At 50.5% G+C, this 22893-nt stretch overlaps 1 protein-coding gene across 5 annotated transcripts in view; it reads left to right on the forward strand.

Moving 5' to 3' along the window:
- The window catches only part of LOC138570232 (trimethyllysine dioxygenase, mitochondrial-like), a 280902-nt gene that overhangs the window by 116121 nt on the left and 141888 nt on the right, over window positions 1-22893 (forward strand). For all 5 annotated transcript variants that reach the window (XM_069648970.1, XM_069648971.1, XM_069648973.1 and 2 more), the window contains exon 2: window positions 19611-19794. In XM_069648970.1, the coding sequence (XP_069505071.1) occupies window positions 19617-19794 (178 nt within the window). In that variant the 5' untranslated portion in view covers window positions 19611-19616. The remainder of the gene's footprint in view (window positions 1-19610; window positions 19795-22893) is intronic.

The following is a 22893-nucleotide window of genomic DNA, read 5'->3' on the forward strand; positions in this document are numbered from 1 at the left end:
CCACAGCTGTGCTGCTTCGGAAAATCTTTGGCGTCTGCGTCCTGCGTCGATGATGTCGATGCGCTGTCCCCGAGGACCTCCGCCGACGTCACCCGATGTGATAAGTAGGATGCACAACGCCCATAGCCTCAGTTCCATTTTTTCCGCGAACGTGTTTGTTTCGTGAATCTCGGTACGCCTCGTTGGAGTCTGCTGTTTTCAATTCTCGGTTCGTTGGACCTGTTCGGTTTGTTGTGAAGAACCTGTTTGTGGCGATGTATTCTTCGTCTTCAACCCCGCATCCAGGCTTCAAGAAATGCGGGGACTGTGGGTCCAAGATGTCGGTCACAGACTTGCACAATGCCTTCCTCTGGTGCCTCGGGGAGGCCCACAATACGGACGACTGTGTCGACTGCCAGTCGCTCACGGCAAAGGGCTTGCGGGAACGCAAGAAGAAGCTGTCGGTAGGCCGGGTGTCTAAGCAACGGAAGTCGAGGTCTGCGGGGCTTTCGACGGATGACTCGAGGGGCAACTCTCCGCGTCATCGTCGGAAGTCCAGTGGGTCTCCTTCCAGGAGTCGGTCTCGCCACTTCTCCGCCTCTTTGAGGCAATCCCAGAAGCGCCGGCATAGGTTGCCTTCCCCGTCCTCTTCCGAGGACTCCGCCCGTCGGCGGGTCGCTTATCCCTCCATGCAAGCGACACCTGAGGAATGGGCTTCCTTCGGGAAGCAGATGCTAGCGATTCTTGAATTGCAGGGCACCGGTCCGTTCGCGGCTCCGAGTGGGGTCAGTCGGCACCGGTCGAGAGACGCCGCTCGTACGCCTTCGGGCCCGGGTGGTTGGCACGGCTCACGAGAGAGGTCCCGCTCGGACAAGGGTAGCCGTTCTCGCCATGCCCGTTCCAGGTCCCGGTCCTCGACGCGCTTGAGACTGCGTGATCCTGTGCCGTCTTCGAAGAAGACGTCTACGCCTGTGGCGCCGAGGTCGTCGACGATTTCTCTCGAGGCTCCGCCTCCGAGGGGGTCGTCGAGAGACACGCTCGGAGCTCCGGCTTCGAGGCCTGTGTTGACGCCGCCGATGCTGGTGGCGCTGCAGCTGACGTCGACGCCGTTTCTGTCGGCGCCGACTCGTTAGGCGCCCTTGACGTCTTTCGAGGCGGCGGTGTCAGAGGGGCCCCGTGGCACGGGGTTTGCCCCTAGAAAGGCTCTGGCTAAGGTCAGGCACTGTTTTGGTCCCCAGAGGTCTTCCTCTCCCCGCCTGGAGTACATTTCTGAGGGTGATGAAGGCTCTGATGGCGGCTTGGTTCCGGTTACGGTTTCCGATGAACTTATCTCGGGCCATAGCCAGTTTGATGACCTGCGGCAGTCGCTGCATGATGCCAGTGGACTGGCACCTCTCCGCAGGTGGAGTTTTGTAGGCCGGAGCCTGGCACTCATGCCGATTCTTCATATTGGCGCCTTATGTCTCGGGTCACCGAGTACTTGGGTTGGTCAGCTCCCCCAGGGGAGTTCGTTCAGGATGATCTCACGGACATTCTTGATCTCGGTCCCCCCACTGACCCAGTTTTGCCTTTTCATATGGCTCTGCAGAGAAGGGTGGCGACGGCTTGGACTGCTCCGGAGAGTCTCCCGGTAGTGGGCAAGTCTTTGTCGCGAAAATACCAGCCAGCCAGTAGCGACCCCTGTTACTTGTCTAGGCACCCCACTCCGGAGAGTTTGGTGGTGCAGGCGGCTACGGCCCCGGCAAAGCATGCGTCGTATCCTACCATCCCTCCGGATAGGGACGACAAACGTTTTGACGGCTGGGCGAAGAAAGTGTCTTCGGGGGGGTATGGCGCTTCAGGCGGCCAACTCCATATGTCCTTGTCTCGTTTCACACACACTCTGTGGAACTGTGTTGCATTAGCGGCTGAACATATTCCCGAAGGGGACGAACGGGATGGTTTCCTTGCTATGGTTCAGGATGGCAAGGATGCCATGTGTGAGGCCGTTCAGTCGGGTTTGGACTTGACGGATTGTGTCAGCCGGTCCATGGCGGTGAGCACCGTAATGCGCAGGTTTGCGTGGTTGCGGAAGTCTGGGTTCGCTCCTGATGTGCAGTCCCGGCTCCTCAACATGCCCTTTGACGGTGAACACCTTTTTGGCAGCAAGGCTGACGAGAGCCTTGAGAGGTTGCAGACCTTCAAAGCTGCAGCGAAGTCTTTGGGCGCTGCAGTTCGCCAACCTCCGCCTTTTCGTCCTCGGGGACAGCAATGGAGGGGAGGTTCCTTTCGCTATTACTCGTCCTTCAGTAAAGCGAGGGGAGCTAGCAGTCAAGGAGGTTATCGTAAGAGTGCCAGAGGTGGAAATAAAGGTACTCGAGTTGCCAAGGCCACTCGGGCAGTTGCCTCTTTGCCCTCGGGCAACGCCGCAGTCGTTACCACTCAGTCATGAGGCCAGGTCCCATGGTTCGCCGGTTGGGGGAAGGCTGGCGCAGCATCTTGTAGAGTGGCAAGCCATTACTTCGGATGTGTGATTTCTGGAGATCATAACCCACGGCTACTGTCTTCCTTTTCGGCAGAGGCCTCACGACAATCCACCAGGGAGCCTCACTTTGAAGAGTCCGGATCCTCTCCTTGCACAGGAAATTCAAGCCCTGCTGGAGAAAGGCGCCATAGAACTGGTGCCTGTAGCGGAGAGGAAAAAGGGATGGTATTCCCCTTATTTCTTGATATCGAAGAAAGACTGGGGATTGAGACCCATCATGGACTTGCGCGGTTTGAACAAACTCCTCAGGAAGGACAAGTTCAAGATGGTGACTTTCTCAAGTCCTCCAGGCCCTTCAACTTCAGGACTGGTTGGTGTCTCTCGACCTCAAGGATGCTTACTTCCATGTGTCAATCCATCCCAAGCACAAGAAGTACCTGAGGTTTGCGGTTGGCGACTCACACTTTCAGTTTCGGGTCCTGCCGTTCGGATTGACCTCCGCCCCGAGGGTTTTCACCAAGCTCATGGTGGTGGTGGTGGCAGCGCATCTCAGGAAAGGGGGGATTCACGTCTACCCGTGGACGATTGGTTGATCAGGGGGCACTCTCCCGAGCAAGGCCTGGATCATCTGTCCGTCACCTGCCACTCCCTTCACAGGCTGGGCTCCTCCCTCAATTTAAAGTCCCATTTTACACCAACGCAGCAGCTCCAGTACATCGGAGCAGTGCTCGACACGTCCCTGGGGCAGTGTTTTCCTCCTCAGGTGAGGGCTCTTCACATTCAGCAGATGGTGTACAAGTTTCATTTTGCCCAGGATCTCCCAGCGTCCGAGTTCTTGAGACTGCTCGCCCTCATGGCATCCTGCATTCCTCTGGTGCCAGAGGCTCGTCTGCGGATATGATTTTGCAGTGGGCACTCAAGCTCCAGTGGTCTCAGTCCTCCGGCAGGCTGTCGGACCCTGTTCAGGTGCCACCCTCGGTGGCCCGGGACCTTCTGTGGTGGGCCGTCGAGGGCAATCTGATGAAGGGGGGGGCCCCATTTTGGCTGCCCTGGCTGGAGGTGACGATCGTGACGGACGCATCCCTCACGGGATGGGGAGCTCATGCCAACGAGGTCGTCAGCGGTCGTTGGTCTCCGTCAGAGTCCAGACTCCATATCAATCTGTTGGAGCTGAGGGCCGTCGGGCTAGCCCTGAAGGCTTTTCTGCCGACTGTGCGCGGAAAGAGTGTCCTGATTCTAACGGACAACACGGTGGCTGTGCACTACCTCAACAAAAAGGGGGGGCAGGGTCACTTCCGCTGTGCAGGGAGGCGATGCAGCTCGAATTCTGGGCCATCCAGCAGGAAGTGTCGATCTCGGCTGTTCATCTGGCCGGAAACGACAACGAGACGGCAGACGCTCTGAGCAGACAGAGCTCGATTTCTCACGAGTGGGAGCTGGCTCAGGAGATTCTCCTGGAGATATTCGCCCTTTGGGGGACCCCTCAAGTGGATCTCTTCGCCTCCAGTCAACCGGAAGTATGATAGGTTTTGCTTGCGTGAATTTCCTCCAAAAGGAGCCTTAGGAGACGCGTTTGTGGTGGAGTGGTCATTCCCACTGCTGTACGCGTTTCCTCCAGTCCCCGTCATCCTGCAAGTGCTGCGGAGGTTACGGAGGTTCGGTTCCCGGATGATCCTCATTGCTCCGGCGTGGGCCCGGAGGACGTGGTACCCGGACCTTCTCGACTTGTCCATATGCCCTCCACGTCGTCTTCCCTACCGAGACGATCTGATCTGCTCTCACGGGAGGGGGGGGGGGGTCAGGTTCTCCATCCAGAGGTATGATCCCTCAATCTTCACGCTTGGCTTCTGAAAGGTTGAGGTATAAGGATTGCGACCTCCCTGAAGACGTGATGGAGGTGTTGCTCTCGGCCAGGCGGCCGGCAACTAAGTCTCTGTACCGTTGCCGTTGGAGAAAGTTCTGCGACTGGTGCAGAGTTCAGAATGTGGATCCTTTTTGAATGTGACATTCCCATGGTTCTGTCTTTTTTGCTCTTTGGCCCACAGGGGCTTGCAAGTGGGGACCATTAAAGGTTACCTGGCGGCGCTGCCCATATTTAAGCGCTCGTCTGAAGAGTGTACCTATTTTTAAATTCCTTTAATTTCGCAGTTTTTGAAAGGGCTCACTAATGTGTTCCCTCCGTCACCTTTTCTGGTGCCAGGTTGGGATTTGAACCTTGTTCTTAAGTTTCTTATGGGTGCTCTGTTTGAACCTTTACATTCTTGCCCTTTGTGGCTGTTAACTCCGCAACCAATAACACAGTTTTCAGTTACTTCCGCTCGCAGAGTGAGTGAGTGAGTTACAAGCACTTTCAGTTAAGCCACCCTTCACTGTGTTTCATAAGGACAGGGTTGTCCTTAGAGTTCGTCCTTCTTTTCTTCCGAAGGTGGTTTTGGAATTTCATTTGAGCCAGAAGGTGGTTCTTCCGGCGTTCTATCCTCCTCCACATCCTGGTAAGGAAGAGGAGAGGCTCCATAGGCTTGATCCTAGGAGAGCGTTGAGCTTTTATATTTCGCGCATGTCCCGGGTCAGAGTGGACGATCAACTTTTCATTGGTTACGCTGGAAAGCGTTTGGGACAAGCTGGGACGAAACAGACTTTGTCTCGTTGGATTATTTTAGCTATCTCCGAGTGTTACTGCTTGGTGGGTAAGGATCCTCCGGCTGGCTTGCGGGCCCGTTCTACCAGGTGAGTGGCTGCGTCTACTGCTCTGCAGAGGGGAGTTCCTGTTCGTCACATGTGTGATGCAGCCACCTGGGCTTCAGTACATACTTTTGTACGTCACTACTCCCTCGATTCCATCAGAGGGCAAGATCTGGCCTTTGGCAAGGCAGTTCTCTATTCCGCAATTTGATTGGGCATGCTAAATTTGTATTCTAAATTCTTTCCCACCTCCTTGCTTGGTACTGCTTTGGGAGTCTGTCATAGATATGGAATACGTCGGAGGACCCAATCCCCTCGAAGGACAAGTTACTTTCTTACCTGGTAACGTTCTTTCGATTGGGATGGTCCGACGACGTGTTCCATATTGCTTCCTCCCTGCCTTCCCCGCTGCAGAATTTCTTTTGCGATTGCAGCTTGCGTTCCGCAAGGCCTTGTGTGTCTGACTGGCGGAAAACTGGTGGCACACGTTCTGCGAAAAAACTACAACTGAGGCAATGGGCGTCGTGCGTCCTACTTATCACATCGGGTGACGTCGGCCGTCGGAGGAGGTCCTCGGGGACGGCTCATCGACGCCAAAGATTTTCCGAAGCCATAGATATGGAATACGTCGTCGGACCATCCCATCGAAAGAACGTTACCAGGTAAGAAAGTAACTTGTTCTTTTCCATCAGGATATATTCACATTACTTTGGAAAGGGAAATTTTGGTCTGCATATGTTCATTGTTTTAAACTGCGAACCGCCACACTTCGTTGATAGTTGTTTCTGCTTTTGCAAAATGTACATATTCAATTGAAAATTGGGCTCTGATAATGGGCCTTATTTCAGCACAGGGCCTATTTAATGTTGTCCATTTTCTTTCTATGTAACCACATTTTGATGTGCAGCAGTTGGGAATGAAATGCTGCCCTTTCAATTTGACGGTCCTCTGTGTGTTCAATGCTCTGCATTTTAGGCCGAAGGTAGCCAAATGCAGTTTTCATTTTGCCTGGGGCTGCCTATGAACCCCTCTTCGAGAAAACATCATTGAAGACCACTGCAAAGATTGGAGTTGGAGCCCCCTGCGCAACAGCTGGTTCAGTCTTTGCTGCAGCTAGCCCAGGACCTCCTTTTAGTCAAGTGATTATTGACAAATCTCTGACGACGACACCCCTGCAATTGCACTCCGGGGCCAGATTTTGCTTCATTCCTCTCAGTAACTTCAAGGGCATTATCAACAATATTCCCTTGATCCCTTTCAGTAGGTCCCTTACCAATGAGCGGATTGCCAAATGGAACAGTCTGGTGTCTGTACTGCCTATTCAAAAAGACGGCTTCACAGAGCCTGCAGGTTCAAGCGGCTTTCGCTGGCTCAAGTCCAATGTTTCGGGAGGATAGCTCAGCAGCAACGTGCTCGACTTGGAAGCAAGACGACACAAGCAACACAGGTTCGAACCCCGGGTTTGCGCTTAGAAACCTCTGGGTATTAAGCTCGTTATAAATAACCATCATATAATGACCTTTTCGAGGGGATTGGGTCCTCCAACATATTCCATATCTGACAGTAATCACCACAGCGGTACTGCTTCGGAAAATCTTTTGGTGTCTGCGTCCTACTTCGATGACGTAGATCCTGTCCTCGAGGGCCTCCGTTGAGCCGACATCACCGGATGTTATAAGTAAGACGCACGACGCCCGTAGCCTCAGTTCTGTTTTATTTCTGCGAACGTGTTCGCTTTGGAGATCTCGGCACGCCTCCATTCTACTGAATCCTGTTCTTTCGGTTCTACGAACCTGTTTCTTCCTTGCGATATTGTATGATGTCTTCGGCTTCTTCCACCCTGCGGTCCAGTTTTAAGAAGTGTCGGGTGTGCGGGTCCAAGGTGTCGCTGACGGACACGCACAACGCTTGCCTCTGGTGCCTCGGGGGGGGCCACAATCCGGATGACTGTGTCGACTGCCAGTCGCTCACATCGAAGGCCTTGCGGAAGCGTAAGAAGAAGCTGTCAATCGATAAGGTGGCCAAGCCCCGGAAGTCGCGTTCCGCTGGGCTTTCGACGGATGATTCGAGGGGCGACTCTCCGCATCGTCATCGTGAGTCCGGGGGTTCTCGGTCTGGGAGTCAGTCCCGCCATTCCTCTGGCTCTTCGACACTCCAGGAAGCGCTGTCACAGGTCGCCTTCCTCGTCTGAGGATTCAGCCCGTCGGCGGGTTGCTTGTCCCAACAAGCATTCCACTCCTGAGGAATGGGGATTCCTTCCGAAAGATGGCGATTTTTCAATTGCAGGGCTCCGGTCTGTCCGCGCTGCCGAAAGACGCCAGCCATGACCGTGCTAGAGATGCCACTCGTTCGCCTTTGGGCTCGAGCGATCGTCCCGACCACTGGGTGCCCTCGAGGTCCCACTCGGACAAGGATGGTCGCTCTAGACATGCCCGTTCCAGGTCCCAGTCCTCGACGCCCTCGAGACCGTGAGAACCTGTGATGTCTTCGAGGAAGACATCGGCGGTGATATCATCGACAGAATCTCTCGATGCTCCGCCTCCGAGGAAGTCGCCGACGCCATCGGCACCCAGGCCGTCGAGAGACAAGCCCGGGGCTCCGCCCTCGAGGCCTGTGTCGAAGCTGTCGGCGCCACTCTCGATGCTGATTCCGTCTGCGCCTTTCGAGGCTGCTTTGTCAGAGGTACCCCGTGGCATGTTGGAACCCCCCCAGAAAGGCTCTGGCCAAGGCTAAGAATGTCTTTGTCCCTTTTTCTGTGCCCTCCTTCCAGCCTCTTGGTTATATTTCTGAGGTGGATGAGGGGTCTGAGGAAGGTGAGGTTCCTGATGACCTAATTTCTGGTCATAGCCAACTTGAGGACCTGCGTCAGTCGTTGCACGACGCCAGTGGTCTGGACACCTCTCCGGAGGTGGAGTTTGGTAGGCCTGAGCCGGCCCCTTATGTCTGTGTCACGGAGTACTTGGGGTAGTCTGCCCCTCCTGGGAATTTTCAGCAGGGTGACCTGACTGATATTCTCGACCAAGGTCCACCAACTGACCCGGTGCTGCTATTCCATATGGCCTTGCAGCGAAGGGTAGCTGCGGCTTGGACTTCTCTGGAGAGTCTCCTGGCAGTGAGCAAGTCCTTGCCGAAGAAATGTCGCCCAGCCAGTGGCGACCCCTGCTACTTGACCACGCACCCCACTCCGGAGAGTTTGGTGGTGCAGGTGGCTACGGCCCCAGCGTAGCAGGCGTCGTACCCTACCATCCCTCCTGATAGGGATGACAAACGTTTTGACGGCTGGGCGAAGAAGGTGTTTTCTTCAGGGGGTATGGCGCTTCAGGCGGCCAACTCCGTTTGTGCCTTGTCTCGTTTCACACACACTCTGTGGAACTGTATCTCATTGGCGGCTGAACATATTCCCAAAGGGGAGGAACGGGATGGTTTTCTTGCTATCGTGCAGGATAGCAAGGATGCAATGTATGAGTCCTTTCAGTCGGGTCTGGACATGGTTGATTGCGTCAGCTGGTCCATGGCGGCGAGCACCGTGATGCGCAGGTTTGCGTGGTTGAGGAAGTCTGGATTTGCTCCTAATGTTCAGGCCCGGCTTCTCAACATGCCCTTTGGCAGCAAGGCTGACGAGAGCCTTGAGAGGTTGCAGACCTCCAAAGCTGTAGCGAAGTCGTTGAGCGCTGCAGTTCGCCAACCTCCGCCTTTTCGTCCTAAGGGACAGCAATGGACTGGACGTTGCTTTCGATACTACTCTTCCTTTAGTAGATTGAGGAGAGCTGCAAGTCAAAGGGGCCGTAGGAGTACCATAGGTGGAAAACGAGATGCCAACGCTGCTTGGGCAGTTGCCTCTTTTTGCCTTCAGGCACTGCCGCAGCTGCTTCAGCTCAGTCATGAGGCCAGGTCCCATGGTTCGCCGGTTGGGGAAGGCTGGCGCAGCTTCTTGTAGAGTGGCGTGCCATTACTTCAGATGTGTTTGTTCTGGAGATCATAGTCCACGGCTACTGTCTTCCTTTCCGGCAGAGGCCTCACGACAATCCACTAGGGAATCTCTCTTTGAAGAGTCAGGATCAGCTCCTTGCGCAGGAAATTCAATCCCTGCTTGAGAAAGCCACCATAGAACTGGTGCCTGTAGCGGAGAGGAACAAGGGATGGTAATCCGCTTATTTTTTGATTTCGACGAAAGACTGGGGATTGAGACCCATCATGGACTTGCGCTGTTTGAACAGGCTCCTCAGGAAGGACAAGTTCAAGATAGTGACTCTTTCTCAAGTCCTCCAGGCCCTTCAACTTCAGGACTGGTTGTTGTCTCTCGACCTCATGTGCCGATCCATCCCAAGCACAAGAGGTACCTGAGGTTCGCAGTTGGTGACTCGCACTTTCAGTTTCGGGTCCTGCCGTTCGGATTGACCTCCGCCCGAGGGTCTTCACCAAGCTCATGGTGGTTGTGGCAGCGTATCTCAGGAAAGGGGGGATTCACGTCTACCCCTACCTGGACGATTGGTTGATCAGGGCGTGCTCTCCCGAGCAAGTCCTGGATCATCTGGCCGTCACCTGCCACTCTCTTCACAAGCTGGGCTTCTCCCTCAACTTAAAGAAGTCCCACTTGACGCCAACACAGCGGCTCCAGTACATCAGAGACGTACTCAACACTTCCCTGGGGCAGTGTTTCTTTCCCCAGGTGAGGGCTCATCACATTCAGCAGATGGTGCACAAGTTTCAACTTGCCCAGATGCTCCCGGCGTTCGAGTTCTTGAGGTTGCTCGGCCTCATGGCATCCTGCATTCTCCTGGTGCCAGAGGCCAGGTTGCGGATGAGATCTCTGCAATGGGCCCTCAAGCTGCAGTGGTCACAGTCCTCCGGCAGGATGTCGGACCCCATTCAGGTGCCACCCTCGGTCGCCCAGGACCTTCTGTGGTGGGCCGTCGAAGGCAATCTGATGAGGGGGGCCCTGTTTTGGCTACCCTGGCCGGAGGTGACGATCGTGACGGGCGCAGCCCTCACGGGATGGGGAACTCATGCCAACGAGTTGACAGTGAGCGGTCGTTGGTCTCCGTCTGAGTCCAGATATCATATCAATCTGTTGGAGCTGAGGGCCGTCGGGCTTGCCCTGAAGGCTTTTCTGCCGACTGTGCGAGGGAAGAATGTCCTGATTCTGACGGACAACACAGTGGCCATTCACTACTTCAACAAAAAGGGGGGGGGTGAGCGGCAGGGTCACTTCCTCTGTGCAGGGAGACGATGCAGCTCTGGTTCTGGGCCTTCCAGCAGGAAATTTCGGTCTCGGCAGTATGAGACAACGGACACTCTGAGCAGGCAGAGCGCGATCTCTCACGAGTGGGAGCTGGCTCAGGAGATTCTCCTGGAGATCTTCGCCCTTTGGGGGACCTCAAGTAGATCTCTTCGCCTCCAGTGTACACTGGAAGTGCGAAAGGTTCTGCTCACAGGAATTTCCTCAGGAGACGCATTCGTGGTGGAGTGGTCCTTCCCACTGCTATACGCGTTTCCTCCAGTCCCTGTCATCCCGCAAATGCTGCTGCGACGTTACGGAGGTTCGGTTCCCGGATGATCCTCAATGCTCTGGCATGGGCCCGGAGGATGTGGTAACCGGACCTTCTCGACTTGCCCATCTGCCCTCCATGTCGTCTTCCCTACCGAGACGATCTGCTCTCACTGGAGGGGTGTCGGGTTCTCCATCCAGATGTCAGATCCCTCAACCTTTGCGCTTGGCTTCTGAAAGGTTGTACAAGGATTGGGACCTCCCTGAAGTGATGGAGGTGTTGCTTTCGGCCAGACGGCCGGCAACAAAGTCCCTGTACCGTTGCCATTGGAGAAAGTTCTGCGACTGGTGCAGGGTTAAGAATGTGGATCCTTTTTCATGTGGCATTCCTGTGGTTCTGTCTTTTTTGCTTTCATTAGCCCACAAGGGCTTGCAAGTGGGTACCATTAAAGGTTACCTGGCGGCGCTGTCCATCTTTAAGAGCTCGTCTGAGGAGTGTTCTTATTTCAAAATTCCTTTAATTTCTCAGTTTCTCAAAGGGCTCACTAACTTGTTCCCGCCGTCACCTTTCCAGGTGCCTGATTGGGATTTGAACCTTGTTCTAAAATTCCTAATGGGTGCTCCATTTGAGCCTTTACATTCTTGTCCTTTGAGACTGTTAACATTTAAAAGTGTATTTTTAGTTGCGGTCACTTCCACTCGCGAGTGAGTGAGTTGCAGGCACTTTCAATTAAGCCACCCTTCACTGTTTCATAAGGACAGGGTTGTCCTGAGTTTGTCCTTTCTTTCTTCCGAAGGTGGTGTCGGAGTTTCATTTTAAGTCTGGTTATTCTTCCGGCATTTTATCATCCTCCACATCCTGGTAGGAAGAGGAGAGGCTCCATAGGTTGGATCATAGGAGAGCTTTAAGTTTCTACATTTCACGCATGTCCAGGGTAGAGTGGACTATCCGCTCTTTATTGGTTACGCTGGAAGGCGTTTGGGACAAGCTGTTACTAAGCAGACTTTGTCTACATGGATTATCTTGGCAATTTCTGAAAGTTACCACTTGGCGGGTAAGGATTCTCCGGTAAGCTTACGGGCCCATTCTACTAGAGGTATGGCTGCCTCTACTGCCCTGCAGAGGGGTGTTCTTATTCGTAACATCTGTGATGCAGCCACATGGGCTTCGGTCCATACTTTTGTACGTCACTACTCCCTAGATTCTATCTGTGGGCAGGATCTGGCCTTTGGCAAGGCGGTCCTTTACTCTGCAATTTGAGTGGGCTTTCTAAATTTCTGTATTCTACATTTTTTTTTCCACCTCCTTACATTGGTACTGCTTTGGGAGTCTGTCATAGATATGGAATACGTTGAGGACCCAATCCCCTTGAAGAACAAGTTACTCTTACCTGGTAACGGTCTTTCGATGGGATGGTCCGACGTATTCCATATCGCTCCCTCCCTACCTGCCCCACTACAGAATTTCATATGCGTTTGCAGGTTACGTTTCTGCAAGGCTTTCTGTGGTCATACTGGCAGAAGATTAGTGCCACACGTTCTGGGGAAAAACTACAACTGAGGCTACGGGCGTCGTGCGTCCTACTTATAACATCCAGTGACGTTGGCTCGACGGAGGCCCTCGGACAGCGCATCGACTTCATCGATGCAGGACGCAGACGCCAAAAGATTTTCTGAGGCAGCACAGCTGTGGTGATTACTGTCATAGATATGGAATACATCGTTGGACCATCCCATCGAAAGAACGTTACCAGGTAAGGGAGTAACTTGTTCTTCTGTGACGCCTCCAGGGTGAGAGTCTCGGAGCTGGATGCCTGGGGAAGAAGTATTCACAGCAGGCAGCCTAACCCGAGGAATGCGTAAACCTTCATGCACCATGGCGTGATATACTGTTGCGACAGGAGTTCTGGATGATTCCTAGAAGGTGCCAAACTAGAAAATTAGGCCTGCAGAGAAGATGAAGATGAAGGTGGAGGGGTGAGGAGATGGCCCTGAGGGTCCCTCGGCAGCTGTAAAGAAAAGGAACAGGTGCACCTTTGTATGGCGGTTCCCAGCGATAACCTGCCCAACCTCAGTACCACTCCTACCTGAATACGAGTCCTAATTGGAGTAAATCAAACAGAACAACCTCCCATGGTCAGTATCCATAGGGCAGGAAACCTGTTCCCCTGAGGGGGAAAAGAAAAGAAAACACAATGTTGGAGCTGACCCCGGTAGCACAAGTACGATTGTCTAAGGGAAAGGAGTAAAATGAAGGACAACGAGAACATGGGATCCAAGAAGTCCTCCAGTTAGAGTTCCCAAAAAAAGTAAACAAAACCAGTCCGTCAAGGTCAAGAAACCAGGTTGCCAATTATCAGAGGAAGGATCAAGAAGCCAATCTGAGGTCCGAGCCGTGGAGAGTTTATCAAGGCAGGATACATTGGGAGCAATCAGTGGATGAAAAGGGGCTCTGAATCAGGCAGTCAAATAGAGTTAAGGACGGAAAGCACGCACACAGGAAAATTCTACATATGGTCCAGAATACTATTGACTAGCGGTGAGCGGAGATCAAACGCAGATATTAATTTCTACGTTGTCGGCGCAAGATGCATAATGTCATCACACATGGTACATGCACGATGACATCATACATCATGGTGGCCATGATGTAAATGGCAGTCTGTCCTACGCCCAGGAATCCTCCATGATGGCCCATAGTGCTGTACAACCATGGGTGTTGCAGGAATTGCGATATATACTCCTGCACTTTGGGAGGCAGTGGAAATTTCACGTCAACATATGTTTCTGAATCTTGAGGGGAAATGTTATCAAATCGTTCATGCTACGAAATAACCCAATAGCAAAACAAAAGAGGTGATGGCTGGAAGGTTTAGAATGAATCTTAACCTCTGGCATCGCTCTGGGCAACCCTCCAGACCATCGTTCTTCGCCTGCCAAGCCATTACAAAAGGGGAAAGACCATATGCAATTCAGGCTTAGTCCCACCCCCAAAGGGGTAGTCCGGCCCGAACTGCTAGGTCACATCCCTTCTGCACGAGACCACAAGCATCCCCAGACATGTTTCAGCCTTGTTGGGCGTCATCAGTGAGGAGTAGCTTGGGTCTCTAGGCCCAGCAGGCACGGGACCCACGTCTGGGCATACCCGTCCCACTCGGGGTGACAATAGCAAAACAAGAGGTGATGGCTGGAAGGTTTAGAATGAATCTTAACCTCTGGCATCGCTCTGGGCAACCCTCCAGACCATCATTCTTCGCCTGCCAAGCCATTACAAAAGGGGAAAGACCATATGCAATTCAGGCTTGGTCCCACCCCCAAAGGGGTAGTCCGGCCCGAACTGCTAGGTCACATCCCTTCTGCACGAGACCACAAGCATCCCCAGACATGTTTCAGCCTTGTTGGGCGTCATCAGTGAGGAGTAGCTTGGGTCTCTAGGCCCAGCAGGCACGGGACCCACGTCTGGGCATACCCGTCCCACTCGGGGTGACAATAGCAAAACAAAAGAGGTGATGGCTGGAAGGTTTAGAATGAATCTTAACCTCTGGCATCGCTCTGGGCAACCCTCCAGACCATCGTTCTTCGCCTGCCAAGCCATTACAAAAGGGGAAAGACCATATGCAATTCAGGCTTGGTCCCACCCCCAAAGCATCTTCTCCAAAAAAGCGTAGAAAGCAACGATTGTTTTGGGTCTCCGTCATGGATGCAGACAACCCGCTTTGTTCAAGATGTCCAGGCCAAGCTGCTTGGCAGGCAATTTGAGGGCCTGCTCTTATATAGCATGAAGACACATTGTTGGAGAAGTTACACAGTCTAAGCAAACCACTAATTGCACTGCGTTCACGGTTCTAAGATGATCACTTCTAGGTATGGGCTTCAATCAGTTTTCTCAGCAGATCTTTTCTAGACCTTCCTCTCTGGAACTTGGTTCTCTTCAGGGATCTGTTCATATTTCTCAACCAATGTAATGGGCAATACTCTCCCTCCCTCCATTCCCTCCATCACCATTGGTGTGCTTATCAGGCAGCTTGTTTGATTGAACCACCTTGCCACAAGTCAGTCTCTCTCCTATTTCCCTTTGAGTCACTGGTTGGAGGGCTTTAGGCATTTGTGCTTCCACTTACCTCAAGGCGTGGGAGTTCATTGCTAGTAACCATGTAAACCTTTTCTTCTGGACTCCAGAGCTGGACAGCTTCACATTTAGACTCTTCCAAGAATCTTTCAGCCTTGTTCCAGGAACCACTTCTCTGGTCCTTCCTTCAGGGCTCTACCCTTTTGGCAAGGGAGCACAAACGGGCACGTCTGCCTCCTTCAGGAATTTTCGCCTCTTCAGAATTCCCCCTGGTTATGATGGATCATTCTTCATTTCAGTTTCAAATGTCAGACCCAAAAGTGTTTCTTAAATCCTTTAATTGTCTTGTCCTTTTGGATTTGTTAAATTACCTGATAGTTTTGATTATTACTAATTGAGGGTCTGCGAGGCGTTACAGATGAGTGTTTGAAATTCCTCTTAATTGGTGTGCGTGGCTCTGTGGTCCGGCATTTTCTTGGCATCAAGCTGAGATTACTGAAGCCAGGTGCTTGTGAGCCGCTTCTCTTCGGCTTGCTCTCCGGTAACCCTCAGATGTAGGTTCTTCCAACGCTGCAAATTTGAGGACTTTGACATTTTACAAAGGCTCTAACTGATCATCTGTTTCCTGGGTTGTACGTATGTGCTGCAGGACATGTAGTTCTAAGGATCAACTGGCTGAATGGGGCGATTGGGGACCAGACGTCTATGTGGGGGGGGGGGGGCTTCCCCTAAATTGACCTGTTTGATCCCAGCACTACCAAAGTGAAAGATGTTCTGCAACAGGAAGGTCTTTGTTGGGGGGATGGGTACATTGGCCATCTTCTTGGAAATTTAACTGGTTTACACGTTCCTTCTTTTCCTGTTCCTTGGTGCTGGGCACATTGAAGCCGAGAAGGACAGCAATGGTCTTGATCACTCTGGACTGGCCGAGTAGGACCTGGTATTCGCTTATTCTGAACATGCTACCTTGCCCTCGAAGGAGGATCCTTGGGAGGGTGGATCTGCTCGTGCAAGCTCACAGCATGGCGCTTCAACCCGATGGCATGGAGCTCAGCCTAAATGCCTGGCTATTTATTTGTTGAGGGACAAGGATTGCCAACTTTTGGAGAGGTTCCTGTTGTGATGCTCTTTGAATGGGACCCATCCCACAGTCCATATAGGCTTGTTGCTGGCACATTTCTGCATGGTAGGGCTGTTGACTCATTGTTATGCACCACTGCCATGGTTCTCGTGTTGGTATTTTATTTCCCTTGCCTTTGGGCAAGCCCCGACCTTCACATTGGAAGAATTTAAAGGTTGTTTGGAAGCCTTTCTTTATTTTTAGTAGGATGCTTGAGCTTCAGTTCTTTCTTTGCAATCCCTATGGTTCTCCAATTATTGAAAGGAATGATTGTGTTACAGCCACTAGTGAGTTACATTTGAGATCATGTTCCGGTACTGCCTTTTTATTAATGGCAGCTCTGTTCAAGCCTCAACTATTCTGCCCTCTGAGGCTTTTTCTTTTAAAGTTGAGTTTATGGTGCCATTGACTTCAGCCAGAAAGTTGCTGTTTCTCTTGCAAAAAGAAATTCATTAAACTCTTTTCTTTCCTCCACCACATAGAAAAACTGAAGGCATGTCACAGGGCCTAGACATTTTACATTTCCAGGACAAACGACAGATTTGCAATCCGTTTTTGTCGACTTTGTTGGGTTATGAAAAGTAAAGCGATTAACAAAGTGATTATCTGTAGGTGGAAGGCCTTGTGAAAGAGTGGAAAACCAAGGCCAGCACTGGCCCATTGGAGGATCTTCACTACATTCTAGTTAAACAAAAAAACCTAAACTGTGTACATAAAATAAACAACATATACCCAAGACTCAAGCCACTGACCATTAATACATGGAGTAAAGTATTAAAAAGTCCTGCGTGACTGCCAGCAAGAAGGGCCTTTATCAATCCAACATCCCATAATAAGTGCGGCGGCCTGTCAAACTGCAAGATTCCATGAGCTGGCCAACTTTTCAAACATATTATGCTAGCAACAGGAAACCTTTAACATTCGTGTTAAAAATGCACTGGACAGGGGCCTAAGCACAGGCGTGTGGACACAATGTAGATTTCAACACCATGAAAGCAATTTAACAATGCCAAGATTTGCAACAAATACTGTCTGCTTGAGCCTGCTTATATGGTGTTCTTATGTGGCACTTCATGACGGACTCCTCCAGCTACTAAATACTGTAATAAAACGTTATTACCTCATTTTGTGCAACATTAACAAAACTGGGTACTCTTTTTGCTGGTGGACAAATTACTTGTCTCCTGTAAAGTTCTCATAGCAATGGCGATTCTTAATCATTGAATCTACATTCAGATACTGTATGGACGGGAAGATTTTCAGAAAGCCACCAATGGCACTGGCCGCTCAGAAGTAAGCTTCATCACTGCTCTCTGGTGCCTTTTGAGCTGCAAGTGACGTCCGTCATTTACACACAAATCTGGAGCTATTGATGCCATTTTTTTCTGTCCCAGTATTTCTACTACCCCTCATGCTTTCGCAGGGCATGGTAGAACCACCACATAAAGGATGGCAATTGTGAAAATTCCAACTACAGCAACTCCAGTACCCAATTTAGCGGGGTGGGTGAAGGGACAGCGAGGAATCTGTGAGAGAAATTGTAGTATCCATCAGAAAGGGCGTTAATGAAAGCAAGTCATTTGTTGTTCTAATGGATACAGTTTTCCTTCTCCCCCCTCACCCCCCCACAGATTCCTCATCTTACCGATGCAATTCCAGATGACAACAGGGAGGTGGGAGAAGGAGAATGCACCTATTGGAGCAGGATATTTTGCACAATTGACCGCCTTACTCTAGCCCCCTCCATTGCCAGGGATACTGAATGGTAGTGCTATGCAGAAATATGTAAAAAGGCATACGTCTCTGTAATGTAGATGTAGCCGTTTGCCCTCCGGTTGAGTGAGCTCCAAAACCCTCAGGTGGGGCGCACATGATATGATCTATTATATGGCATTTATAACGCGCCTATACACAAGGGTTTCAAGGCTGGAAATGAGGTAGGTGATGCTGTCTGCATGTAGAGCTAGCAGGTTGAGCTATGCTTGTTCTTGCTTACTAAACCGCTAGCCAGAAGGGAGACACGGATCGTAGCAAATAAGATGAGTGAACAATCCCAAACCAGAATCCGAATAATGCCGGATGTTATGAGGAAAAGATTATAAAATTGATGGTCGGCACTAACTGTCTTAATTCCTGTGCTTCGAAATGGGCATTTCGGTACAGAAAATTAGATGGCTATCACAGGCACTGCATCTAGAGGTGTTGAAGGTTGCCCAGAGCAGTGCCAGTGGTTCAGATTTATTCAAAACCTTCCACCCATCCCTTTTTTGGTTATAGTGTTTCCCCCTTTGCTAGAGAGCGTATGCCCAGACGTGGATCCCTTGCTCACTGCGCCATAGGAAACCAAGCTGCACCTCACTGATGAGGCTCAACAAGGCCGAAACATGTCTGGGGTTGCTTGTGTTTCTGTGCAGAGGGACCTGGCCTGGCAATTCAGCAGGGCTATTGGTTGAAGTTCCTGACTGATTTGCATATGGCTGGACTCCTTTTTCAATGGCGCAGGTGGACTAAAACGGTGGTATGGAAGGTTGCCCAGAGTAGTGCCAGTGGTTCAAGTTCATTCAAAACCTTCCACCATCACATTTTTTTTTGAGGTGTTGGTTAAGGTGGAGTCAGTTCTTATAGTTGGAACGCTAGCTTTTAGTGAAGTGATTGGTCCTTATTTTAGCAAAACTGCTGACTGACTGTTTAATGATCCACTCAGTTAAGCCCCTCAGAGAGACTCTGAAAATCATTCCAAAATTGGCCAATAGGTGCACATTGCTCTCCGTCAATGGGTTTGTATTCATTGGCCCTGCAGGAAGACCTGAGTAAGGCCCAGCTTTGAAAATTCCATTTCCATGGAGCTCATCAATGGGCTACACACAACCATGTCTGACTAGAATAGATTGACTTATGGTTTTCATTTTAATGCTCCTATTTCCAGCAATTAAAGCTATGATCAGAACTAACTCACCGATTTGGTCCCTGCTAAGACCAGGAGTGGTGCGAGGCTGAAATGTAAAAGGTACTCGCCAATCGAAAATGTTTGTGTAATAATGATAAAAATCTGTGTCCCTTACCTTTTTGTGCCTTCAGTAGGCAAGCAGTCTTCCTTCCTGTCAGTCTGTTGTGTCTTGGAAGAAGTTGGTTTAGATAAATGGCTGCATAACTATTGACAAATGAATGGACCTATGGCCATTTCTTTCTAGAGCAGAAGTTCCTGTATTGCTAAGATGGTTTCCACAGTGCATAGGATGGCCAGAGAACAATAGCAAGGGTTTGTGGACTTGAAGCTCATCCTTGCTGGAGAGGCTCCTCAATCTCTATTGGCAATAAAAGAAGGCATCCAGGCTTTTGGGTTCCTCAGTAACTTGGTGTTGGGCCTCAAGGTGGACCCTGTGGTGTACTGATAATAATTCTGTTTACTGCAACTGTCTAATCCTAGCCCTGCCATTGCGCCCTTCTCTAGTGCCTCAAAGTGTGGAGACTGCCCCTGAGGGCAGGATGTTAAATCACTGTAAAACAAGAAAACCAACAGTCGGCGACCCATGGCAGAAGAGCCAGCTATTAGGTGTCCTTACCATGTTTGATCGCCTTGCAGTTCAGTCATTTGCTGTATTCGCTATTGTACAGTGTGCCCTAGCTTCCCTTGCAAGCAGGCATCTGTAAACTGTTGCCCTCTAACTTTTGTGTACTGTTACACCCATGCCCCCCCACGTTTTCATTCTTATTATTCATGGACGTGCCTAAGGTTGCAGACTCCTTATCTAAAATATTTTTTGAATGGCATGCTATTTTATCTCACTGTACCCCTGTGTTTCTCTAGGACAAGATGTGTAGCAGGCTGTCACGACTCTTCTCTGGCACCCAGTTTCTGCTAAAGCGAGGCACTAGACGTCCGGTACGCTTCCAGGCTCCATTCAGAAATGAGCTGCCCACTGCAGTCTGCTGGCACAGCACTGCACCAGAGTCAGTGCCGTATTCCTGGACAGTGCATGACGATCACTTTGGTAAGTGTTTGTGTCTGTGCTAGCCTTGTGCGACATCACATTGTGTGCATGTTTATACCAATTGTCTTGTTTTTTTTTGTGTTATTGGAGCCTGCACATTATTTTTTAATTGTGGGAAGCAACCTTGTATGGCCAGCATTTGTCCATTGATTAAATGCTGCATATGGTGTGATGAATTGAGGGAATTCATCCCATCTACCCAAGGGGAAGCCCTCCCCTCCCCCCATGAGGAACTCCCTACACCAGAAAACATGATGGCATATTTGGTACTGTCAAACCATAACCTCTATCAAAACTCGGCCGAGGAAGAAGCTATTATTTGCAAGAAAAAGAAACTGTCTCTTTAAGCCGAAGTATCCAGACTCACCAGACATGAAGCGAGAAGAGGGACGAGAAGCAAGAGAATTTGGTTTTGCCATGCTGGGGAGGTCCCCGTGTAACGTAATGTGACGCTTAGGGGAGCTGGAAACTCAATGAGACAAGGAGGCCGCGAGATACAAACCTGCTGGGAGGTAGCAAGGAGAAGGCTGAGCAGCCAGAGCAGCTGTGAGGCTGAGTAGGAACAAACCAAGTGGGTCTTAAGAAGCCGAGAGCCTGTGAAGCTTCAAACTAGGCTTGAGATGTGGTGGTGGCGTGACCACAAGAGAAACGTGGTGGGCAGCAGGCCCATACAACAGCTCTGATATGCCACTGGGTACCCGCATCAAGCTACGCTGCTCCCCGTTACCCTACTGAGTTGCCAAGCAGAGTACATGAAAGGGATGCAAAGGAAAGTGGAATGGCCATGCAGTGGAGCAGCAAAGCTGACGTGAAGCCTGTAGGAAGCTCAGCAAGGTTTTCTGATAAAGAGAAAGGTAACTGAAAACAGAGGTGGCATGGGAAGATCATTATTTAAACTGGCTACCTTGTCTCCTTGATACTGAGAAAGCTGTGGTAAGAAGTTTGTTGAAATTGTACTTCAGTCTGAGAAAGAAAAAGATACAATTCCCTGAAGGGGAGGCTAAGGGAAATGTGAATTCCTTGATAAACCAGAACTGTACGTATGTAAGGTAATGCAAGTTAACACATCCTGGAAACTGAGGAAAGTCCATGTTCATGAATGTGAATGATCTGAATTAGAGAGGGATGTAGATACATGAAGGACAGAGTCATAAAGCAAATATCTCTACCTTGTCAAGCAGAGAGCATCAAGACAAATGGGAAGTAACAGAGGCAGTATGAAGAGTGAAAGGCTCGAATAGCCTTGAGGATAAATCAACCTGAATCAAGTACACTTTTTTTTTTTTTGTTGTAATTTTATTTTTTTAAAACAATTTTTTGACATATGGTAATAGAACGGGTATCCATATTGTTTAAATAGCATCCTTTGTATTAACGACCAATGACAATACAAATGTTCTTTGTGTACCTGAGACCTCAAACAAACCAGAGAAAAACTGTTCTGTCCCCTTTTCTATAACCTACGTTGCACCTTAGCAGATGGCTCCTCCCAAATGGATGTGTTCAGAGGTTTGGCATCTGAGGGGGCGAACATTGGTGCGGTCTAGGCGGCCATGTCTATGCTCAAGTTCTCTCATCCTGCTTTATACTGCTCTTTCACACTGTCGTCTCTGCTGCCTCTGAGCTCTTTAAATCGGCCCACCATGCTTCAATCCTGGGTCCCTCTGCCAACTTCCAGGCCATTGCAATTCTGTGTTTAGCTAACAGAGGGTCTTTTATCCCGGTGAGGTGTGCCGTGTGCTCCCTTCCCCCTCCTTGAGAACAACTCCAACAAGCAGGCTTCAAAGGACCATGTGAACATCTGTAGTCCTCCCCCGGTCCCTAAATCTGCGTCCGTCTGCTAGAATTTGAACATGCGTATAATGTCCGCTGCGTCATGGGCACATCTAGGACAATTCGGGTCTCCTGCTCCACAGAACAATTATATCCTGTGGGGGGGAATCATAGACACCTTTTTAGTGTACAGCAAAACTCTTGTCCATTTAAACACTGTATATGTCTTACCCAGGTCACCTTTCCACTTGGAGCCCACCGCCACTAGGTCTGGTTCACTGATTTTATTCACAATCAGTTTGTAAAGCCTAGAGACCACATGGCCCTCCTCTGACATGTCGTACATGGTCCCAAGTACTGCATAACTCTCAATGCCCTCTCGAACATCTGGCCACCTCGCTTCCATTTTTCAGACCAAGGCAAAATAGAACAAGATTGACCACTATGTATGCCAAAGCCCTGTGTCAATGACGCAAAGTCCATCAGTTTCCCCTCTTGTAATGAATCGCCTAATGTGACTATCCCATTGTTCTCCCAGTACCTCCTGATCTGGCTTTTCCCCAACAATCCAACCAGTGAGATATTTGGGGAATAGGGGTATAAGGTTCCCATGATTTTCCACAGTTCCCTGCCAAGCATGAGAAGCCGGGGCATACATTTGAGTCAGGCCTCCTGCACCCGTGGCACGTCCTTCAGGAAATATTGTCGGATCAATGGTTGCAGGAACACTGTATCTAGTGAAGCCTCATCCGCTAGCCATTACTAAATAAGGCCTGCTGTGGGGAACAAGCAGGACTTTTCGTGGCTGATCTTGATGCTAGAAGGCTCCACGAAGCAGTCGATTATTTCCAGAATGTACAAGAAGTTGATTTCAGGATGACTAATGTAAAGTAATATATCGTCCGCGTACAATGGAACCTGATGCCTGATCCCGTCAATCAGTATACCAGTTTCGACATATTCCGATCTGAGGAACACAGCTAGTGGTTCGAGGGCAAGGATAAGCAGCATCTGGGACAACAGGCAGCCCTGTTTGATTCCTTTATGCAGTCCCCCCACGCTTTAGAAATCTGCTTCCCCGTCCTCACCCTAGATGTGGGGATGATATAGACCGACTTGACTCACTTCAAGATCACATGCCCGATACCGAAATGTCTCAATGTCTCGTGCAGCCAGTCCCATCTGATGGTGTGAAGTGCCTTGACTGCATCTAGTGAGGCCACTCCGCAGTCTGCTTTAGGTGTTTAGTACTGTCTTTTGCATGAGTATTTGTTAGTTCCATGAAGTGTTCCTACCTGGTACATACTCTGTCTGGTCAGTGTGTAT

The sequence above is a fragment of the Ambystoma mexicanum genome, chromosome 2q, assembly GCF_040938575.1.
Source record: "Ambystoma mexicanum isolate Mex_15411 chromosome 2q, UKY_AmexF1_1, whole genome shotgun sequence".
In the NCBI taxonomy this organism is placed as follows: Eukaryota; Metazoa; Chordata; class Amphibia; order Caudata; family Ambystomatidae; genus Ambystoma; species Ambystoma mexicanum.